At 48.3% G+C, this 17,144-nt stretch overlaps 1 protein-coding gene across 3 annotated transcripts in view; it reads right to left on the bottom strand.

Moving 5' to 3' along the window:
- The window catches only part of SGTB (small glutamine rich tetratricopeptide repeat co-chaperone beta), a 47,000-nt gene extending 34,783 nt beyond the window's left edge, over positions 1–12,217 (bottom strand). The window contains exons 1-2 of one of the 3 annotated variants that reach the window (XM_073584228.1): positions 12,177–12,217; positions 547–678 (exon numbers count right to left, since the gene is read on the bottom strand). In XM_073584228.1, the coding sequence (XP_073440329.1) occupies positions 547–646 (100 nt within the window). In that variant the 5' untranslated portion in view covers positions 647–678; positions 12,177–12,217. Of the gene's footprint in view, positions 1–546; positions 679–11,828; positions 11,983–12,176 lie in introns of those variants that run through there. The other 2 variants (XM_073584230.1, XM_073584229.1) reach the window with 2 other exon arrangements.
- Positions 12,218–17,144: the final 4,927 nt, after the last annotated feature.

Raw genomic sequence — 17,144 nt, 5'->3', positions numbered from 1 at the left:
ACTAGCCTTAGATAGAGCTCTACAGAGCCTGTTTTGGGGATCAGTGCGGGCGCCATCACTGAAAACTACAAGGATCAGAAAGTTTATTCCTACCCTATGGATAGGGGTTAACTTCAAAACTTCGTAGACTTTCTCCATACATACAGTAAGGCTAATATGGCCCATCTCAGATTACATCACTAGGTCTGGATTTGGTATGCTAACAGTGAGGTTGAACATCTGAAACAGACGATTGAACTGGGATGCGGGTATCCTTCTGGTTTTTGGATTATGTCACACGTGGGTGCAGTGAATACAGCAAGGTTTAAGATGCAATAAATCAGATATTGTATTGCCCAATATGGCTAGGGCTCCCCGATGAGCCCATGGAGTGCACCTTCCCATGTCCACATGAATGTCTTACTACACAGTAGTGGAGTTGTAAACATTCGGTAGCTGATTAATGGATGAACCTTTCAGGAAATCCATTAACATAAAGTACTTGCATAGCCCTTTAGCTTTATGACTTTTTGTATGCCTCCAATATTGACCATGTTAATTATTTACCTTCCAAACTCTCTTGCTCGTCTGACGTGTAAACTTGCCGCTGACTCTGCTCCCTTAAGAACTGGATGACAGCATACACCAGATGCTTGATGGATGACATATTTGTTCAGCTGACCAAAAACACCTAAATCACTAGAACAAGCACAGGATTTAGTAGCAGAACCAGTGTAATGAAATATAAAAACCGGGCGCCAGTGTACTGTAAATCAATCGCTCTCTGAAAGTGATATATAGGGAAATTGGGATCTGGGATTTATCTATGGAAATGGAAACTACAAATTCACACTAGTTACAAAGATCTTGTTTTTTCACAGACTCTACCCTAATTGTAGAGCTCTGATGCAGTGTGCACAGAGCCTAAAGAGTCTTTAGGCTCTGTGCACACTGCAAGCTAGTAAAGACCCCTATACAAATCAGAGAAAAGAGGTATAAGGCACTTGGCTCGGGGAGAACGTAATATTCATTCAATAGTCTTTCTCCTACTAGATAAAAAGGTAATAACATACAATTTCACAGCAGGATAAAAAAATGTTTAGATATTTTACATCAGCATCTTTGATCGGACCACCCCCTTATCACTGTCAGACAGGCACAAGAGGCCTCACTGAAATGGCCCCCCTTTCCTCTCACTGAAATGGCCCCTCTTTCCTCTTGGGCGCCTGTCTGGCTGCACAGGTTGCACCAATGAAATGTCCACCTCTGCTCTCATCCAGGCCAGATTTCTCATTCTGTTCCACCATATATTATGCATGTATGGACATCTTGGTTGTATGGTTTTTGAGAAGACCACCCCTTTAGAAGACCCATTTTAAATGCAATTCAGGGTGGCCAGCTCAGTGAGGTTTCACTGTACACATGTAAGGTGGACTCTGGGTAGTCTCTTTCCAGTTACACTGTAAGTATTATGTTGGACATGTTCTATGAATTTGCATTGTTCTTTGCCACTGTGTGTGTATATGCCACTGTATTTTATTGCCAGGCTACAGCACTGCCAGATGAAAATAATAACCTGTGAGGTTTGTGGGCTTCCACCACTCAAAGAGAATTATGTTCAGTGCACTTGTTTGTGTTTTAATTGTCTATTAATTTTCCGCAATGCATTCTGCATGTGCTTGTGGGAAATGATATCATGCTATTATTGCAGTTTAGGAGTTATTCAAGTCTATCTGATCTCCAAACCACCGAGACAGGCCAAGCAGAGAGTTTGAGTGTTGCAGCAGAAGGCCTATGTCACTTGCAGGGGGCCAGTCTCATTTGGGCCTTTACCAGTTTCAGAGGGCCTGTGTCAAATGCAGGGGACCAGTTTCAATTGCAGAAGGCTTGTGTCAGTTGCAGAGGGCCTATTTCATTTGCAGCAGAAGGCCTGTGTTTGTTGCAGGGGGCCTGTGTTTGCTGAGGGCTTCAGTGTCAGATGCAGCAGGGGGGCCTGCATCAGTTGCACGAGAAGGCTTGTGTCAGTTGAAGGAGAAGGCCTGTGTCAGTTGCAGGAGAAGACTTGTGTCAGTTGAAGGAGAAGGCCTGTGTCAGTTGCAGGAGAAGGCTTGTGTCAGTTGAAGGAGAAGGCCTGTGTCAGTTGCAGGAGAAGGCTTGTGTCAGTTGAAGGAGAAGGCCAGTGTCAGTTGCAGGAGAAGGCTTGTGTCAGTTGAAGGAGAAGGCCTGTGTCAGTTGCAGGAGAAGGCCAGTGTCAGTTGAAGGAGAAGGCCAGTGTCAGTTGCAGGAGAAGGCTTGTGTCAGTTGAAGGAGAAGGCCTGTGTCAGTTGCAGGAGAAGGCCTGTGTCAGTTGCAGGAGAAGGTCAGTGTCAGTTGAAGGAGAAGGCCAGTGTCAGTTGAAGGAGAAGGCTTGTGTCAGTTGAAGGAGAAGGCCTGTGTCAGTTGCAGGAGAAGGCTTGTGTCAGTTGAAGGAGAAGGCCTGTGTCAGTTGCAGGAGGTCAGTGTCAGTTGAAGGAGAAGGCCAGTGTCAGTTGCAGGAGAAGGCTTGTGTCAGTTGAAGGAGAAGGCCAGTGTCAGTTGCAGGAGAAGGCTTGTGTCAGTTGAAGGAGAAGGCTTGTGTCAGTTGCAGGAGAAGGCCTGTGTCAGTTGCAGGAGAAGGTCAGTGTCAGTTGAAGGAGAAGGCCAGTGTCAGTTGCAGGAGAAGGCTTGTGTCAGTTGCAGGAGAAGGCCTGTGTCAGTTGCAGGAGAAGGCCTGTGTCAGTTGCAGGAGAAGGCCTGTGTCAGTTGCAGGAGAAGGCCTGTGTCAGTTGCAGGAGAAGGTCAGTTTCAGTTGCAGGAAAAGGCCTGTGTCAGTTGCAGGAGAAGGCCAGTGTTAGGGCTGGTGGAACGCACCACATAATAAAATAATAATAAGGTGCGTTCGCAGCCCGGGGTCCACCGTGCAGGGTGGTAAACTGCTGCTTAGTAATGGCGGAACTATAAAGCGGCATACAAAAGGTCACACGTGGGTTAACGTCACCCAGTGTGAACAGGTCGAATTCTGTTACTGTTAGGATTCCTGCAGCTGCACAGCAGGAATCCAGAGCCATATATCCAGCGGTCTCCCATTCCTTTCCGACCGCTCAGGGACCTGCACAGCAATCTCGGCGATCCAGGCGCCCTGCTCAGACCAGCTCTCTGGGTCTGGATGTTGCTGCCACCTCTGGACCAGCAATGGTAACACAACCTGCTTTGCAGGAAATCACTCCAGAGGCTAAGTCCTCTTGCTGCGCTACTGGGCATGCCCACAAGACGATCTCCCAGTGGAGATCGGGGGTCACGTGCTCAGGTCCTTGTCCTGATCTGATTGGCCCATCCCAGAGGCCTGGAAGGTCCCGGAAGCGCATGACTATAAAAGGCCCGCATGGCTAGTATAGACATTATTTGCTAGATGTGTGAATGGTGACGGATGTGTGATTCTGGTGACTGACTCATTTGAAACCCCTACCCTTGCATATTACGCATGTGGATAGGGAATTAGAGGATAGCCAGCGCCAGTCAGTGGCCATACGCCACTGTGCCTACTGCACTGCTACACTAGCGTCCGATGGTGTCATGCCTCACGGCACTATCATACAGCGGCAGTAGTTGCCGCCGCGCTGCACTTAGCAGCACTTACTGGCGTCCGCGGTAGCAACACCGCACACACGGTAGGTCAAGACGGACACTGACCTCTGCCTTGTGCCGTGTCCTGTGACTATATACCGTGTGTGCACGCCAGCTGAGACCTGTGAAGCTAACAGGCTCGGCGTTTATGCTTTACTGATACTAAAGCGCCTCTGTAAGTTTAACAGAGTCCGCTCTGCGCACCTCGGGTGACGTTTAACCCGAGCGCAGTATACCGCCATATAGCGAGTCCCCAATTACTCAGCAGCGGTTGTTACACCTACTGCACGGTGGACCCCGGGCGGCGAACGCACTTCCTATTATTTATATTTAGTGCATTCCGCCGTCCCTAACAGTTACCTCACAGAGCAGCACTACCGCAGAACATAAATGCCGGAGCCTGTTTAACTCACAGAGCTCGGCAACGGAGCGCACAGAATGCGTTCACAGAACTCTGCCCCAAGGGCACGGGGTCAGAGTCCATCTAGACCTTCTGAGCGCGCGGCGTCGCACCTGCGCACGCCACTATAGACGCTGACTATGGTGGAGTATCAAGCACGTGCACCGTGGCGTGCAGAGCCACCGGTGGACACTGATGCCAGTCTCAGGTTCTGCCTCTACCTACACTTAAGCCTGGGCGCTTAACAGGCTAGGCTGCACAACACATGCGTACTAAGGGTAGGGGTTTCTTAATGAGTCATTCACCAGAGACATTCATGCATGCATACAACACTCACTCCTCATAGTCTGGTAATGCAGTCTATACTAGCGCATGGCCGAGCGGCCAGGTGAACCTTTTACAGCAGCATCCTTCTGGGACCTTCCTGATGCTCCAGTCCAAGCTGGAGAAGGACCTGAGCATGTGACCTCCGATCTCCAATGAGAGATCGTCCCACGGGCATGCTCAGTGGACCGGAAGGAGGACTTAGTCCCTGGAGTAGCTCGCTGCTGACCAGCATGCATTGCTATAGCTGGACCAGAGGTAGCAGCTGCAACCAAACCCATAGAGCTGGTCTGAGCAGAGCGCTGGGATCGACGAGTCTGCTGAGCAGCCTCCTCTGTGGCCGGAGAGGAATGGGAGACTGCCAAATGCAAGGCTTGGGATTCCTGCTGTGCAGCGACAGGCACCCGACGCCTAACAGCCAGTGTCAGTTGAAGGAGAAGGCCTGTGTCAGTTGAAGGTCTGTTTCAGTTGCTGGAGAAGGCCAGTGTCAGTTGCAGGAGAAGGCATGTGTCAAGAGAAGGAGTGTGTCAGTTAAAGGAGAAGGCATGTGTCAGTTAAAGGTGTGGCTCCCCCAGGAGTACGGTTGCCACAGTGGCATTACCTCCCTCCTAGGGAGTGTGATGTCATGCTTAGAAGCAATAAAAGGGTCTCTCCAGGTAACTCCAGCACCCACCACAGTTCCTACTCCAGGACAGCAGAGGGAGCTCTGAACCTAACTGCTGAGGAGCTGCTCTCTGTGGTTGGGAGGAAGGAAGTTAGTGTGTGCAGGGAGGGGGAAGAGTGTAGACGTATGGAGACGAGCTGGGGAGGACTGAGCTGGAGTTAAGCTCACCCCTGGCTGAAGCGCATTGACCGGACCCCGGCGTCTGAGGCTGTGTGGATACTAAAGGTACCACAGCAGAAACCGGATGAACAAGAGGCTGTAAATGCTCTATTCCCATCTAAGACTCGAAGTCACAGCAGCAACATGTGTGAGCCAGAGAGAGAAGGCTACAGCTGCCTGCCATGCGAGTGGAGTTCTGAGAAAGAGCAAGCAAGAGGAACTTGAGTGTAATTCATAACTACAAGTACTTCAGATTAGCGCTAGAAAGGAGACTACGCAACCCATCTGCATAGAGTGATTCCCAAGTTGCTTCCAGGCTGACCAACTCCTGTACCATCTGTAATATGAATCCTGGACTGTACATTCAGTAAAAGGTAAAGGAAACTGCACTCTGTCGTGTTCTTTGAATCCTTCCTGCAACCCCTTCTGCACTGCTACACCTCTGTGCCTAACACTACACCATCTACCTCAACATCTACTACAACTGCCCTGGGACAACAGCTCTACCTGTGGAGAGGTATTTTATCTTGGCTGCCTTATACCATCTGTCCCAGAGGGTCTGCACCGCAGCGTCGGCTTAACACCTTCATTGCCAAGTACCACAGGTGGCGTCACAAATTATCTACCTATAAACTTTATTCAGCTTCATTCCACCTATTTTACATGGACACCCAGGGCCACGGACCGGGTCACTGCCACCAAGACACATCCCTTTAAGACAAAGGGCCCGGTACCGAGTGATCCCCACACCTGCCCTGTGGGTGACCCAAAGGAGAAAGCAAGTGTCAGTTGCAGGAGAAGGCATGTGTCAGTTGCAGGAGAAGGCCAGTGTCAGTTGAGAGAGAAACCAGTGTCAGTTGCAGGAGAAGGCCAGTGTCACTTGCAGAAGGCCAGTGTCAGTTGCAGGAGAAGGCCAGTGTCAGTTGCAGAGGGCTTGCGTCAGTTGCAGAGGGCGTGTGTCAGTTGCTACAGAAAGGTTGTCATTTGCAGGGGACCTGTGTCAGTTGCAACACAGGGCCTGCATAGTGTAAGAGCCTTGTTACTGAGTAGTAACTAGCAGATAAGCAGTGAAAACATCTTCAACTGTGTGCTGCAGCAGTTTACAGAAGGGAGATTGCCCCGAGTGGAGGAGACCATCTGCATAAAAAGGAGATGAGGAAGAAACAGGCCCGATAGAGAATTTATTTGCAAGAAAGTCATAGGATCCTGGATGGAAGTGTGAATGCATGCTTCCTGAAGTAATTTTGTCAGCTCAAAGTCCAGGTGAGCAGATCTGAGCCAGTATGTTATGCACATACAGTAGTGGAGAATAACACATCTATATTGAGAGTCAAGGTCCGGCAGCTAGGAGATAGGCGGCGGTTTGCCTCAAGGCGAATCAGATGGTCAACCTAAAGCTGGTAGGAGACAGGAACCAAGGAGACGACCTCCTTCAGACAGATGGGGCTAGTAAAGTGAGAAGTGCTGAATTGATTGAGACCCCATAAATTAATGGGTGTGACCATGCACCTCACTGAGACCTGGACTGTGAGAGCACTGGGGCAGTGTCTGGTAGAGTATATAAGGTGACGCAAGCCCAGGAGAAAATAGTATTTTTCTTAATTAAGCGGTGTTCAAAATCCAGAAAAGGGCCTGGTGGAATTGGGGTAGAAAAGTATGAAGTTCCCTTCCAACTATCTAACTATCCATGTCTGGAGATGGCAAATTGGACCATACTTGTCAACCTTCCCAAATGCTCCGAAAGACTCCCAGAAAAAGAGGAGACCTACCAATTTCCCAGAGAATTTGTTATATCTGCCAGACACCACTAAAGGTTCTTAAAAAGTTTTTTTTCTATTTTTTTCTATTACGTCATCTTACCCCTAGATGGACATTGTTACAAGCTTGCATGTATAAATTAAGCTCGGTAAGAACCATCTGACAAGGTTCATTTTAAAAGGTGTGATCACATCATGGCACTCACATCATGACTTCAAGTCTGGGAAAGGACAGATTCTGCCAGGGTTTGGGGGAGCCGCCATTAACGTCACCACCAACACCATCATGGAATGGTGTTGACTATGCTTGGTGAGTAAAACCTGAGTAATGTTCAGATGGTGGCCAGACGGCCTTGGATTAATTTTGCGCAATTGATGTTCTTGTTTTTCTCATTTGACAAAAATAATGAAGCTGTTTAGAGCAAAAGTTCTTATTGTGCCAGCCATGTAATAGTGCCAGCATTTCAAAAGATGGCAATCACATAAACTAATCTGTCTCTGATATGTTACCTGGCTGCATACGTTATATTCTTTGAAACGTCATTTGTATTCATTTGTGACCATCTAAGGTCCTCTCCACCCGAAATTACTGTTTTTTGTCTTGCCTCATTCAATCCATAACGTTGTAAGAGCGAAGACTCAGAACAGACTACGCAAACTATAATTCCCTAATGGAGAGAGTGAGAGAGAAGTGCGAGAGGACTTCGTCCAAGAGTGAGATGAAGTGATGAGAAGAGGATCCTGGAGCTGCATCTGTACAATGTTCAGGGAAGGAGTCCATTAGTAAACCCTGTTATGGAGGCAGCAGAGAAGCTTCCCTGGAGAGACTCTATGGTGTCACCGTGCCAGGCCGGGATCAATCACTGCTATTTATTTGTCTACAAGCATGCAACTACAGAATCACCACAATTTGTTGGATTCACTGTAGTTATATACAAAGTGCCATTTTGCTTAGCAATTCAAGCTCTGTCAGGGGAGTACACAGAAATTATAGGGGGGCCTAGAAAAATCCCCGCAGAATGGGAATTATTCCCCAATGACAGCTCAGCCAAATATATTGCACCTCTGTTATAATTAATGTTTTAACATCTGTTTTCAACTTCTGTTCTGATTAATTTGATATTGCATCTGTTAACTAAATAATAGTGGGGCACATTTACTAATGCTACCCTATGTTTAGACAAATTAATTTGTGTGCCTAAATTTTGCCACAGTTTGGTATATGATATCATATTAAAGGGTTATTCCCAAAGTAACCATTTATCCCTTAACTGGAAACATGAGAATGGGGCTCTGCAGTCCCATCCTGAAATAACTGGAGGATGCTTTCTCGACTTCTGTTCCATTGATTGTCTACGGGATTGCCGGAAGTAGCTGAGCGCTGTACTCTGCTTCCTCCGCCGGTACAATAGACAGTGTATGTAGTAAAAGCTAATCATGATTGGCATATTAAAAGTGGACTTAAGAAATACTTTTTCTAAAGATCCCTTCATGTGTCGATTGGAAATTTATACCGTATACAGTATATTTATACCTGTCAGGTTCCCTTTAACTAGTGTAGATGTATTGTTGCCATATGTACTCTAATTTTTTATTATCTTGTACAACCCCCTTAACAGTGCTGTAACCTGAAGCAAGTGGGCTCCAGTACAAGATCTCCAACAGGGTCCCAACTACTGTGAGTCTGGTCTTCTCACATAGGCCAAAGGGACCTTCTTGTCTCGTCTAAGCTCAGGTGTGACTGCGGCTTTTGCATCCACTATAATTACACCACAAAGTGGCACAGAATTAGATAGTTTGGTAAGTAGGATAGTCTATAATTTTATAATTGGTGGTTGTTTGCGATCCTGAGAATGAATGCGAGCGCTGTACCGCTGCACCCACTTCACTGGTTTTCCTCTGCGCAGAAGTGCCCAGCCACCAAGGTCTGCACACAAGATCAGTCGGCCTCCCTCAAGTGTGTGAGGCCAGCTGAGGTTTCCTGCCCAGCAGGTTGGCCAGAAAAGTCGCTTTGCAGATAAAAAATAGGAGCTGCTTCTCCTTCATTCTCACCTTCTTTGGGTTCCCAGAGGTTAGACCCCACTAATTATAAAGATATGGCATATGATAGCAAAATACCATAACTATGGGATAGCAACACCCCACTAAGCTAATAAGTGCAAAATTACTGAATGACTGACCCCTCGTAACGCTCATGAGTTAGTGCTCACTGAGTGCATACTGTCACGCTCACGCCCTGACTGGTGGGCGTGAGCCAGGGGGTTGTTGCCCCACTGTGCCACAAACGAGACTACCCTGGAAGGGGCGTGACTAGGGCAGCTGCCTTGGTTTTCACTGGAGCCTCTGATGGTGAGGTCAGGCTTGTGCGGCAGGCAGCTGCCAGGTGCCACTCCAGGGTGGTGTCTGGCTGTGGCTGCTGATCCCACTTGGGGAGACGGTGGCACAGCTGAGACACTGGCAGGCAGGCACGGCAGAGACACGAGCAAGCAGGTACAGCTGAGAAACTGGCATGCGGGCACGGCTGAGACACAGGGCAAGCGGGCACGGCTGAGACACAGGGCAAGTGGGCACGGCTGAGACACAGGGCAAGTGGGCACGGCTGAGACACAGGGCAAGTGGGCACGGCTGAGACACAGGGCAAGTGGGCACGGCTGAGACACTGGGCAGGCTGGCATGGCTGAGGCACGGGGGCAGGCAGGCGTGGTGTATGAAGGAACAGGTAGAGACCCGTTCACACAGCGGGTGCTAATACTGGTACAGACAGGAAGAGTGGAGCATGACGGAACAGGTTTGGACCTGTTCACACAGGAGGAGCAGGTATGGGTACTGACAGGACAGAGTGGAGTATGACGGAACAGGTTTGGACGTGTTCACACAGGAGGAGAACCGCAAGGCTGCGGAGAAGAGCTGTAGAGCAGTGAGAAGTTCTGAAGCAGAACCGCAAGAGTACGGAGCACAAGAAGAGCCTAAAGAGTACAGATCAGGCAGAGTTTCAAGAGAGCAGAGCACGAGCAGAGCTGTAAGACTGTGGAGAAGAGTATCAGAGCAGCAAGAGGTTCTGCAGCAGCAGAACCAGAACCAAGTAGAAGCAGAAGTTCTGAAGCAGAACCAAGCAGAACCGCAAGAGTACAGAGCAAAGGCAGAGTCTAAAGAGTACAGAGCAGGCAGAGTTGCACAAGAGTGGCGCACGAACAGAGCCGCAAGATTACGGAACACAAGCAGACAGGGAAGACACAAGGAAAGACACAGGAGGGAAAGAAGCCAAAGACAAGGAGACAGACAAAGGTAGGACAGAGTTCAGACAGGGCAACAGTACGAGACAGGGCCAAGGACACCGGGACCAGAGAATACACAGGTACAAAGCAAGGCAAGAACAAAGACACAGAGACCAGGATATTCTGCCTCCTGGATGGCAGACAGAGAAGTAAGTACCAAGCAAAGCTAGGAGTAAAGCCTCCAGAGAAGGAGGAACACAGAGAAAGACCTGGCAGCTCAGTAGCAAGACACTAACTGAGTTAACACATTGCACAGGCAAGGTCCCACTGGGTGGAGCTACCCTAAAAACTAGATGGCTCTTGGTAATTGGTCAGGGACACATTAGACAGGTGCACCCTGACTCCTTAAGAACCAGAGAGTTCTGGCGCCACCCCCCTATGCACACAGCCAGGAAACATGCACAGAGCAGATAGGAGACAAGTGGCACAGAGCATGGAGCTGGCAGCAGACAGAAATTATAGCATGGTTAGGAGCAGTGAGTAAGTTGGTGTGTGGGGGATGGGAGACCATGCAGCGATGCCAGCAGGGTTGTTACACATACCACCAGTCAAATTTGGCACATCTTTAGACACTTTTACATGCCTTGGCTGCTATAAATGAGGTTATGCAAATAGTCTCTTCTGAGACTAGAACTCTAGTGCCACCTATAGGAAGTAGCAATTCTAAAAGTCATTATTGACACTTTAACAAGCCTTGCAATATGACTTAGGCCAGGATCACACATGCGAGAAACTCAGACGAGTCTCGCATCTTAATACCCGGCACTGTCGCAGGCACTCGGGTGTGGAGCGTGCGGCTGCATAGAAATACATGCAGCCGCACTCTCCGCTCTCTAGTGCCGGTGGCAGTGCCGGGTATTAAGGAGCAAGACTAGTCTGAGATTCTCGCATGTGTGGTCCTGGCCTTAGGATTAAAGCCAAAACGAAAACTTCAATTTGCAGACACTGTGTTTCGGGGTTACTGCCCCTCATCAGTGCAAATTTTCATTAATATTTTGGATATTTTTCATCAGTGTTTGGTCAGTGTGCCCTTTCTTACCATCAGTATTTCATCAGTTTTTTTTTCTGTATTTATTTTGCGTGAGAAATGGGCAGCAATAGAACGCAACAAGGATGATGTCAGTTTTTTTGTTACCCGTAATGATTTTATTCCGTGACTTTTTTTTTTGTGGACACTCGGTACACAAAAATACAGCCGTGAGCAGCATGGAGAGACTATAATGGGTTGGTGTTCTATCAGTGACAAACGCAGATAGAAAATATACAAGAAAATCTGATGTGTGAACAGGGCCTTCTCACCTAGAATACTGGGGGACAGATGGACGGGCCCGAATAGTCGACCTGAACTGCAGCCTGTACATCTCAGCACCTCGTGTGCCTGAGGCCTATGACCTTCGGAGGCTGAGGGACCCACAGGACAAATCCTATCACCCATTTCAATATATACATATAGATCTAGTCAGCATCCTGTGCTTCTTGTGCTAGGCATTCTGTACACAGCAACCATGCAACAAATAAGTAGGACATGGCTTTCCTGATGCCATGCAATCACTTTGTGGGGAAAAAAAGCAGCATCCCTGCATAGCAGGAACATAATAGAGATATATCCACCAAAAATGACGTGATACCCCATGCTCCTCAGCATCACATGCATGCAGTCTCATCAGCACCATGCACACTGGCATATCGGGGCGGTGAGATTTACTGTGCAGGTGAGCAGTCTACATGACCGCAGACACCAGGCCCTGATCGTCTGCGTAAATGCAGTCTGGGAAGGAAAGAGGTAAAAGTGAAATATAATGAGGATGTCCCCAACGAAAAAAAAATAAATATATGTATATATATATACCAGTCAACATCCAGAGCATCTATAGTATTTTATCACTATCATTTCCAGAGCAAATTGCTGAGCGGGCTCAGTGGGCACAGCATCCCACCCATCACACAGCAGCAGCACCAGCAGCAGCATCCCTTACCGTGCTCACCTGCAGCAGCCTGTGGAGTGTGTGCAGCTGATGGAGGGAGGCGTCTCGCTGACAATCACAGCCCCTCAGTCACAATAGGTCCAGTGTGAGGAGCTCCCTCCCTGCTACTACCCTATTAGTCGCATCTGTTAACCTTTTGTTTGCCATTACCCGGCAGTTCTCCATCACTTGGTGGTCCGCGATGCCCATTAACATAGATCCATCCTGTCTAGATTCCCAGGCTTTAGTTACTGCCGGACTCTATTTTTAAGGAAGAACAGATCACATCGAAGATGATAGTGCGTTAATCTTTTTGTCTTTGTTGTTGCACATTTGTTGAAATGACGCTCTTGTGCAATCTTTGTAATAATGCACCTCGTTTCTCCTTGCCTGACATGCCAGTGAAAGGAGACCTAGAGGGCATGCAGTGCTCCTCTTAAATTAAATAGTTAATTAATTAAATATGCACATTGCCACTGCAGGGAGAAAGAGGACTTGATAATGACATTTTGTGCATTTTTTATAATTTCTTTTTTAAAGGTTGTAAATCATAAATATGGCTAAATAAATGAAATTTTTTAGGACTTGCCTGCTTTGAAGAGCTCAAGTTAAAATGACGGATTTGGCGCAAAAAGTAGTAATAATAATACATGAGTTTTATAAATTTGTCTAAGAAAGTAAAGATGATACAAAATGAACCTCCAAAAATAGGGATGAAACAAGTGACAAATTCCCTCTTTGTTTTTCAATTCCAAAATATTTTCAAGATCTCTGTTTGCAGTGAGTGACTCGGGGCGCTCCTCTTTAGGCTAGGTTCACACTAGCATATGGAGGAGCTGCGGAGGGATGCGGACTTCCACCGTGAAGCTCCGCCTACTGCCGCAACTCCTCCGGTCAGCTCCGCCTACATCTGCATGCGGCCTGCATACCTATCTTTAGCATTGGGTACGCAGGCCATGCGGATGCCTCCGCATGCGTTGTTTTGACGATGTGGGTCGCCCTCCCAGGGCTGTGGGGTACTCGGTACCGGGCCGGTCTCTCAGAGGGGGATGTCACAGCAGCGGTGACCTGGTCCGTGGCCCTGGGCGCCCATGTAGAAGGGATGAAATGATGGAATAAAGTTTATGAGTGAATGATTCGTGACGCCACCTGTGGTGCTCGGCAATGAAGGTGTTAAGCCGATGCTGCAGACAGATCCTCTGGGACAGATGGTGTGGTGCAGCAATGATGGTGTAGCCCTCCACAGGCAGGGCTGTAGTCCCAGGGCAGAGTAGATGAAGAGGGAAGGTGTTGAGGAAGAGGGTGTAGTGTTTGGCACAGAGATGTAGCAGTGCTGGAGAGTTTGCAGGAAGAAGGCAAGTACGCAACAGGGTGCAGTTTCTTTACCTTTACTTTGCTTGGCAAATGCAGTCCAGGGTCCAGATTACAGATGGCACAGGAGCTGGCTAGCCTTGAAGCAACTTAAGAATCTCTATGCAGATGGGTTGTGTAGTCTCCTTCCTAGCGCTTATTTTTAGGTACTTGCATTACTGTGTTACACTGAAGTTCCACTTGCTTATCCTCTTTAGAACTCCCTCGTATGGCAGACAGCTGTAGCCTTCTTCTTCTGGCTCACACGTCGCTGTTGTGCCTCCGAGTCTTATGTGGGAATAGAGCATTTACAGCTTCCTATTCCTCCGGTTTCTGTTGCAGGACCATCAGTGTCCGTACAGCCTTGGAGACCGGGCTCCAGATCATGCGCTATAGCTGGGAATGAGCCTGAACTCTCTGCTCAATCTCCCAGCTCTTCTCCTCATGTGCACACACGTTGCCCTCCTCACACGAACTCCCTCAATTTCCCCTTCCTGGCCCCCAGAGAGCAGCTCTTCCCCCAGTTTTGGGTTCAGAGCTCCATCTGCTGGCCTGGAGTGGGAACTATGTTGTGTGTTGTGGTTAACTGCCAGAGAGACCCTTTATTGCTTCCAAGCATGACATCACACTCCCTAGGAGGAAGGCAATGCCATTGTGGCGACCATACTCCTGGGGCGCGCCACAGATGCGGCGACCCGCGTCAAACACAACTTGTGGCATTTTTGTGCAAAAAAGTGCATTTTTGTGCAAACAGAAGTAGACTTGTTTTAAACAAGTCTACTTCTGTTTGCACAAAAATGCCACAGCTCAATTATTCTGTTTAGCTCGTCCAAAGGGTATTTGCAAACGTTGCGGTTTCGTCTGTGGGTCCGCAGCAGATTTGGCCCTGCGGATCCGCAGCGGTTTTCCATGGGATGTACAGTACCATGTTATCCTATGGAAAACAAAAACCGCTGTACACATACTGCGGATAAATACGCGTGGAAACGCAGTGGTTTATTTTCCGCAGCATGTCAATTCTTTGTGCGGATCCCGCAGCATTTTTATACCTATTCCATTATAGGAATCCGCAGGTGTAAAAACGCAGGCGAACATGGTACAGATATACGGAGGGTTCTGATGGACAATAGAGTGCAGACCTACAACAGAGCGCAGACCTACAACAGAGAGCAGACCTACAACAGAGAGCAGACCTACAACAGAGAGCAGACCTACAACAGAGCGCAGACTGTTGTGAATTCTCTTTCTGGCCTCCCTCTGGTTATTACTGAAGGTAGTGGAGCTGGTCAGATTGACAGAGGGGTTGCGAGTTCTCTTTCTGGGCTCCCTCTGGTGGTTACTGGAGGTAGTGGAGCTGATCTGATTGACAGAGGCTTGCCACCTGATAATGAGGATGACGATTGGAGATCTGGGGTTTCAGATTGGGATTTGAGACAGCTGACTCCCTCTATCCCTGCTGGTGATTTTCTTCCTGTGCCTTCTGAGGTCTGATGTCTCCTGCTCTGTCCCTGCATGATTCAGCTAAGTGGTTCATTTGCTATTCTGTTTGCATTTAATCTAGTTTTGTCTGTCTCTGCTTTGTGCGGGTCAGCCAGCTCCGGCTGGGGCTGTGCTGAATCACCGCCCATATGTTACTGCTTGTGCCAGTTTGTTTTGTCCCCTGTTATATTGGTCTCTTTTTGCTTTGCTTTCAGAATATACCAGAGTGCTGATATAGTGGGGGCGAAGCTGTGTGACTTCAGTGTTTTCTGTGCATTAGTGAGAATAAGTCTGCGTCTTTCCCTCCTCATAGGAGTTATGACTGTGCAATTGAGTTAATGCCCGGGTGTAAATTTCCCAAGGGTCGGCTTTTCAACTTATCGGTACCCGAACATGATGCTATGCGGTCTTATATCAAGGAGTCGTTGGAGAAGGGTCATATTAGACCATCCTCTTCACCTTTAGGTGCTGTTTTTTTTTGTGGCCAAGAAAGATGGTTCATTAAGGCCATGTATTGACTATCGTTCCCTTAACCCTTCCCGACCTTTGACGCCACATAGGCATCATGAAAAGTTGTGCCAATATGACCCATGATGCCTATGTGGTGTCATGAATTGATTGCCCCCCTGCGGATCGGGTGACCGGGGTCACTGAAAGGTCACCCGACCCGCACACAGAAGACACCTTAGAGTTAAACCCAGGGGGTGTGGCTTAGCCGCCACGTGCCTACGATCGCTCTGATTGGCTGTTAAAAGTGAAACAGCCAATCAGAGCGATTTGTAATATTTCACCAATGAAATTTGGTGAAATATTGCAATCCAGCCATGGCCGATGCTGCAATAGCATCGGACTTGGCTGGACACCGAGACCCGACCCCCCCCCCACACCGACTGGCGGGGGCGATGGGCCCCCGCCACCGACGGACGGCAGCGATCGGTCGCCGCCGTCATCTGATCCCCCTCCCCTTCACCTTCCGATCCCCCCCCCTCACCCCCCCCAGTACCTCCGATGTCCTGCTGTGGCTCCCGGGGTCTCGCCGTTCCGGATCATGGGCGCCGCCATCTTGGAAAATGGCGGGCATTTTCCAAGATGACGGCGCCCATGAATTTGCTGGCTGCCCATTCATTTTTCATTTTCATCACTGTGATAAACTCTCACAATGATCAAAATGAAAAAAAAAAGTAAATACACCCCCCCGTTTATCACCCCCATAGGTAGGCACACATAATAAAATGAAAAAAAATATTTTTATTTTTCCATTAGGATTAGAATTAGGGTTGGAATTAGGGTTAGGGTTAGAAATAGAGTTAGGGTTGGAATTAGGGTTAGAATTAGGGTTAGGGTTGGAATTAGGGCTAGGGGTGGAATTAGGGTAAAGATTAGGGTTAGGGGTGGGTTGGGGTTGGGATTAGGGTAAGGCTTGTGGTTAGGGTTAGAGTTGGGATTAGGGGTGTGTTGGGGTTAGGGTTGTGGTTAGGGTTATGATTAGCGTTGGGTTAGGGGTGTGTTGGGGTTAGAGTTGGAGTTAGAATTGAGGGGTTTCAACTGTTTAGGCACATCACAGGGTCCCTGAAAGCGACATGGCGCCACGATTTATTCCAGCCAATTTTGCGTTCAAAAAGTCAAACAGCGCTCCCTCCATTCCGAGCCCTGACGTGTGCCCAAACAGTGGTTTACCCCCACATATGGGGTATCAGCGTACTCAGGAAAAATTGCACAACAACGTTGGGGGTCTAATTTCTCCTGTTACCCTTGGGAAAATAAAAAATTGGGGGCTAAAAAAATGATTTTTGTGGAAAAAAATGATTTTTTATTTTCACGGCTCTGCGTTATAAACTTCTGTGAAGCACTTGGGGGTTCAAAGTGCTCACCACACATCTAGATAAGTTTCTTGGGTGGTCTAGTTTCCAAAATGGGGTCACTTGTGGGGGGTTTCCACTGTTTAGGCACATCAGAGGCTCTGCAAACGTAACATGACGCCCGCAGATCATTCCATCAAGTCGGCATTTCAAAACATCACTACTTCCCTTGCGAGCCCCGACGTGTGCCCGAACAGCGGTTTCCCCCCCACATATGGGGTACCAGCGTACTCAAGACAATCTGTACAATAACTTTTGGGGTCCAATTTCTCCTGTTACCATTGTGAAAATA

This window comes from Dendrobates tinctorius, unplaced genomic scaffold (genome assembly GCF_039654945.1).
Source record: "Dendrobates tinctorius isolate UK_male_01 unplaced genomic scaffold, ASM3965494v1 ptg000083l, whole genome shotgun sequence".
Classification (NCBI taxonomy): domain Eukaryota; kingdom Metazoa; phylum Chordata; class Amphibia; order Anura; family Dendrobatidae; genus Dendrobates; species Dendrobates tinctorius.
This window is presented reverse-complemented; position numbering and strand designations above follow the sequence as displayed.